The 6,316-nt window shown below is 32.2% G+C and overlaps 1 protein-coding gene across 1 annotated transcript; it reads left to right on the plus strand.

The window, feature by feature from the left end:
• Positions 1–522: 522 nt before the first annotated feature.
• LOC112728025 (chlorophyll synthase, chloroplastic) lies at positions 523–5,747 on the plus strand. The gene is made up of 15 exons (XM_025778000.3): positions 523–780; positions 1,013–1,057; positions 1,155–1,243; positions 1,876–1,963; positions 2,845–2,930; positions 3,032–3,118; positions 3,210–3,275; positions 3,450–3,533; positions 3,644–3,705; positions 3,913–3,988; positions 4,110–4,172; positions 4,307–4,388; positions 4,890–4,966; positions 5,102–5,149; positions 5,413–5,747. The coding sequence occupies exons 1-15, from the start codon at positions 681–683 to the stop codon at positions 5,473–5,475; spliced, it is 1,116 nt and encodes a 371-aa protein (XP_025633785.1). The 5' UTR covers positions 523–680; the 3' UTR covers positions 5,476–5,747.
• The last annotated feature ends 569 nt before the right edge of the window (positions 5,748–6,316 follow it).

The raw sequence follows: 6,316 nt of genomic DNA on the forward strand, positions 1-6,316 counted from the left end.
CTCGATTGTTAATAAGTTGAGTCGTGAGCCAAGTTCAATTATCGTGAGTCGAGCTTGAGCTTCGTCTAGCTCGATTCTGCTCTACTTACTTTCAAACCTAATAACAATTGTTATTACTATAACATAACATTTTTAAAACATATTTAGTATATATTTTTTTAAATATTTATAAAAACTATTTTTTATTTATAATATTTAATATTTAAAATTAAATATAAAATAAAAAATTAATCGATATTAAAATTATTAGAGCAGTTATTAAATTGTTTCCAAAACCTACTATTATTTCTTATAAACTAGACCTTATATAATTCAGTATAAAAATATTATTTATATATTAAAATTAGTTATTAAAATTAATTATTATATATTAATATATATTATTTAATTTATTTTTTATATATATTTTATATTAATAATTAATTTTAATATATGTAAACAGAGCAATCAAATGACGCCAGATAAGCATAAACACTACAAATCTCGTAAACTTAAAAGTACCTTACCCTTTCATTAAAAGCTTTGTTTAATGTCTACATAAAATAAATAAAAAAAAAAAACAAAAACTTTATCACTTAGAGCATAGAACACACCACTTGTATTCTATAGTGTTCCGGGTGTGGAACCTTTGAAGCTTCTTCCTCAGTTTCAGAATTACAAGCTCCTATCTTTCTAAAATAATGGCTTCACTTTCTCTCAACATGGTTTCAGTTCCACCAAGAACAACAACAATCTCATGCACAAGAACAAGGGTGCCTTCACTTCCTTTCTCATTCACTAGTAGGTTGACTCACCACAGCACTTTCTGGTTTTCTTGGTTGTTGAAAGAGTACAACATTGGGTTTTGCAAAGTACCATTTTTAGTGTTCTTATGTAACATGCACTAATTTGCTTATGTTTAGTTTTTCATGAATCAAATGACACTCAATTTTGTTATTTTTAGGCTTTTTTGGTGCTTGTGGCTTCATGGGGTCTAATGGTTTTGGTGTTTTTGTGTGAAAATTGATTTCAGGGAGGAGATTAACTATTAGAGCAACAGAAACCGATACAAATAATGGTAATTTGTGCTTTCTTGAGTTACTATTTTGATGTTCCTTTTTCAATTGGTCATGTTTTTCTTTCTTTGTTGGGGGGTGGGGGTTGGGATTGAGCAGTTAAGTCTCAGGCACCGGATAAGGCTCCTTCGAAAGACGGTTCAAGCATCAATCAGCTTCTTGGTATTAAAGGAGCTGCTCAAGAATCAGTGAGTTAATCAACTCTGTGTTTTTTGTTGAGTTGTGATGGTTACAAATTTGGGTTTCAATTTTCATTATGAATGCACAAAATGATCTCAATTAGATTTAATAAATAAAGCTTGATTAGCACCACAATTTCATTCACTTTTATTTTCTTCACTTATTTAAAATTGAGAAGTAGGAGTTCAAGAATGAATGCCAAGCAAGTGTAGTTGTTCTAGACAAAATTTCTAATTCTTCATACTGTTCTTGACAAAATATTCCAAATCTGACCACAACACGACGCGTATTTTACCCCAAGTTATATATGTTTCTTAACAGTCTTGATGCTATTTGAAACTTGTTTCTACTTTTGTAAACTCTCTCCTCATGCGGAGGGTGAACTACAATGCACAACCTTGTAAATTAGGGCGCAGTCTGATGGGAGCCTAGTGTATTAGGCTGCCATTCATACATTCTTGAAAATGTAGTTGAGCATGTTGAAAACAAATTAAGTTTGAATCTGTTTATAAAGTACTAACCCGAAAGTTTTTGGCCACTGAAAATTTATTGCTTTGTTTACGTGTACTTGTTAGTTAAGATTATGAAATGATGAGACAACTTTGGTTTTGTACTTATTCTTTCTATTTATGCTGTGCAGAATAAATGGAAGATTCGCCTTCAACTTACAAAACCTGTCACTTGGCCTCCGTTGGTTTGGGGTGTAGTCTGTGGCGCCGCTGCTTCTGGTACTACATTTTAGTTTAATCTCATTAAGTGATATTCATGGCCTAGAAAAAACTGATATGATTAATAGTATTCTGTTGAAATGTTGCTAGTATTGTTCTCTCTTTAATTCTCCTTATTATTGGGTTCCTCATCCCTTGGTAGGTATAATCACAGTATGACAGTATCCACGGGCAAGGAGTATCTTTACAGTGTTATTTCTGAATTAATCTGAAACTGATATTGTACGTTACATGATTTACATTAATTCTGAACATCTTAAGTGACAACAATAGGCAATGCTTCCATTATTGATCATCTGAGTATTACACTAAAAAAGGAAAACATCTGTAGATGAGTAGAATTATAACTTCTTGGTGGTATTCCAGAGGTGATTTATTAACTTAAAACAATCAAGAATATGCATGAGCTTGTTTCTCAGATTTTCTTTTCTTTCTCTTTTTCTTTCTTTGTTTCTGTATCTATTGTTGGATTGTATGGATTAATATTTGAAATGTGCATTGCACGTACACAATTTATAGTTGTTACACACCTTTATTTATGTAATTACCTAACATAACATTTTAGTGCTTCTAACTTAACATTTAACATGTAACAACACGTTACTGATCAACATAATTGTCAAAAGTAGGATGTAATTGTTCAAGACAAGATTCAAGGAAATTTAAGTGTGTATGCAAAGCATAAGTTATATAGTTGGAAGACTGTATCCAACTTAGGTGCAAGTTACTGGCTTAGTAAGATAAGCTAGCGCTACAATGTGGCACACGAATGTTCAAAGGAGATAGATACCATCAAGTACATTAAACATGTTCAAAGGGCATAGATACCATTAATGTCTCTGATCTACTGATGTTTCTGCATCAATCTTCTGTCTGAGCAGGAAATTTTCATTGGACTATTGAGGATGTTGCTAAATCAATTGTGTGCATGTTGATGTCTGGCCCGTTTCTAACAGGATATACTCAGGTAATAACTTTGTTATCGAGTTTTACACTTTACTAGCCTGCCAGTAGTGAATGGAAGTTTCGGACCAATATAACCTTGATTTTGCTATTGTTTTTCTTTAGACTATAAATGATTGGTATGACCGAGAGATCGATGCAATAAATGAACCTTATCGACCAATTCCTTCTGGGGCTATATCTGAGAACGAGGTGTGTTAAATCTGAGACTGATGTTTTGTTTCTTATGTTCTTTACTTGTTTGGTCACCACATATTTCGTTTTTTCACTCAAAATCCCACAGGTTATCACTCAAATATGGGTGCTGCTACTAGGAGGTCTTGGCTTGGCAGGCCTATTAGACGTATGGGTAGGTACTGCTTAGTCTTGAGATCCATTTGATTAAAAATTTTCCAGTTTGATGTGTATAATTACACACATGTAGCTCATTCATAAAAATCTTCATATCGTTTTTACCCCGATTCTAAACATACCCTTAGCATCAATTTCCTGTAGGGTAGTTGCTAAAATATTTCTGTTATAGGCAGGACATGACTTCCCCATAGTTTTTTACCTTGCCGTGGGTGGATCACTTCTGTCATACATATATTCTGCTCCTCCTTTGAAGGTAAACATTTAAATTCTTCTCATTCTCTTTTCCATTATTGTTAATATGTCATATTATTTTTTATTTTTTTACTTTTGTGGTTCTTTGACTAAGTTTCACTTACAATTTAGTTAAAACAAAATGGATGGATCGGAAACTTTGCCCTCGGAGCAAGTTACATCAGCTTACCATGGTACAGTACATTTTACTTATATAATATTTGTACATTATGAGTTTTGTAGTTTTAACCGATAACCTGATTTAGTTAATTCATTGGCTTTGTTTGTCTATCTGCTGATCTTGATTCATGATTAGATTGATCATGTTTGATTTGTTTCTAAAGCATCATTTCTATGATTGAACTGTCTTTGACAAGCTCTTAATCATTTTATTGCTGCAGGTGGGCTGGTCAGGCTTTGTTTGGGACACTCACACCCGACATTATTGTCCTGACGTTGCTATACAGCATTGCTGGAGTATGTAGTAAATTCTACATGGCATTTCGTTGAAATACAATATTACTTAGCATAGTGTCATGATGTGATGTTAAGAGGGTGCAATAGATTTGTTGCTAATACTTTTGGTGTTACACTGTAGTTGGGCATTGCCATTGTCAATGACTTCAAGAGTATTGAAGGGGATAGAGCTCTTGGGCTTCAGGTCAATTCTGTTACCCTCTTCCTTTCCATTACTGTAACATGAAATTTCAATTTTTTTCAGAAATTTTGGTCTTGCAAATTCACTAACACTGAAGTTGATGCTCTGACCTTTTCTATTGGCAATCTAATATGCAGTCTCTTCCGGTTGCTTTCGGTACTGAAACTGCAAAATGGATTTGTGTTGGTGCTATTGACATTACACAATTATCTGTTGCTGGTATATTTTTTATCCCTCCAATACTTAGATATTTGATCTGCATTCGAAGGTTCCTTTTCGTTTTAATATACATTGTACTCTATCTGGAAATTATTCATCATACTAAACCATTATTGTGTATCTTTATTATTTGTGGGTTGTAACCTTGACAGTTAAATTTACTTATGCAAGATAGAGTTGAAATAAAAATGCATTTAAAACTATAACATTGATATTACAATAGGTCTAAATCATATTAAGCCATGCTTTTGTCAAGAATAGTGTCTACTCTCTACATTCTAGATGGTCCTTTTGACATTTTTGGCGCACACACAAATCAATGTATATAAGAATTGAATTTATTAGTGTATCAGAATTGTCAAAAGTCAAACTGCCACTTGTATGAAATCGATGGTCTAGAATACCGGCAGATGAATTTTTTTTTGTCTTGAAAGCATCGGCACGTCCTCGTCCTTGCCCTTATGAAAATTTGCGTTTCATTGCTGACGTTTACCATTGCAGGGTATCTTCTTGCGACTGGTAAACAGTACTATGCACTGGCTTTACTCGGCTTGATAATTCCGCAAGTCGTATTTCAGGTAAAGCACACAATTACACCATTCTTGTTGTTGCTTATTTTGTTAACTATCTTCTACAAAATGTTATGACAGCTAATAGTATTACATGCTAACATCTAAAAATGATTCATGATCACTTCATCTTATGTCTTGCAGTTCCAATACTTTCTCAAGGACCCTGTGAAGTATGATGTTAAATATCAGGTATGTACATAAAAAATAATCAATATAATATGGGACTTGAGGAACAGATTTAGAGAATAGAAAGCTTTGTGAATAAAATATGAGAAACTGACTTTATTCATATTGATAGTAGAACAAGTATATATACAAAGCATGAGAGACTATAGTATTTTATTATGGGGTTTCATGGACCATGGTATTTTCTTATTTAAAAACTATTATAATTCTTAATTTCCTAAGTTTTTATTTATAAACTTAAAACATGTATCATTTGAATGTTTCAGGCTAGTGCACAGCCATTCCTGGTGCTTGGTCTTCTGGTTACTGCTCTTGCAACAAGCCACTGATCTTTAATGTGAATAGTTTCTGATATTGATATGGATAGAAGAATTAAAGATGAAAGGAAGTGAGTCACTATTGAAAAAAAAGTAATTAACAAATATTAGAGTTGCTTTAATTTCTTTAGGAACCTACATGTTTTAGATACATTCTATAGTTTCTTTGCCTTTTGACACCCTGCATCTGCATGGATTGAGTTATGATCTAAGGCTAGCTGGTCCATTGCTGTGCTTATTTAAATTTCTTTTTTATCTATATAAAAAAATATATTTTTGGTTTATTATTTTCTTTTTTCTAATCCACTAAGTTTTGATGATTTATTATTGTTTAGTTGAGAAGAAACTTATTGTACAAAATGTTGTTTGCTGTAACTTTACACGAAACACACTAGTGAAAATTTGGTTCCATTGTCCAACATCAAATGGTTGAATTAGGCTTTCTATTTGTGCAAGAAATTTAATGATGGGTTAATTAGTTAACTTTCTTTTGGTTTACCATTAGCATTGTTGTTTTAACTTGTGACCTTCCAGATTCATGAAGTAAAATTGAATTTAGTACTTTATAAGAGTTTAATTTTTATATAGTGACAGTGTAAAGAGTTTTACATGATTATCTAATCAGATTCATGCGTTTAGATGACTTTAAAGAAGTGTGTTTGAAAATTAATTACTTTCACCGACTGACAATACACAATTGATTGTCTTTATAAATTCTTTTTATATTTTAATATAAAATCAAGTTGACTACAAAATGCTTTGTTTGAACAATGAACTTATATTAAGTATCAAACAAGCATTTCAAATATATATATATATATATGAAAGGACCAATGACTCATGCTCGCTGAGA

This window comes from Arachis hypogaea, chromosome 12, assembly GCF_003086295.3.
Source record: "Arachis hypogaea cultivar Tifrunner chromosome 12, arahy.Tifrunner.gnm2.J5K5, whole genome shotgun sequence".
In the NCBI taxonomy this organism is placed as follows: Eukaryota; Viridiplantae; Streptophyta; class Magnoliopsida; order Fabales; family Fabaceae; genus Arachis; species Arachis hypogaea.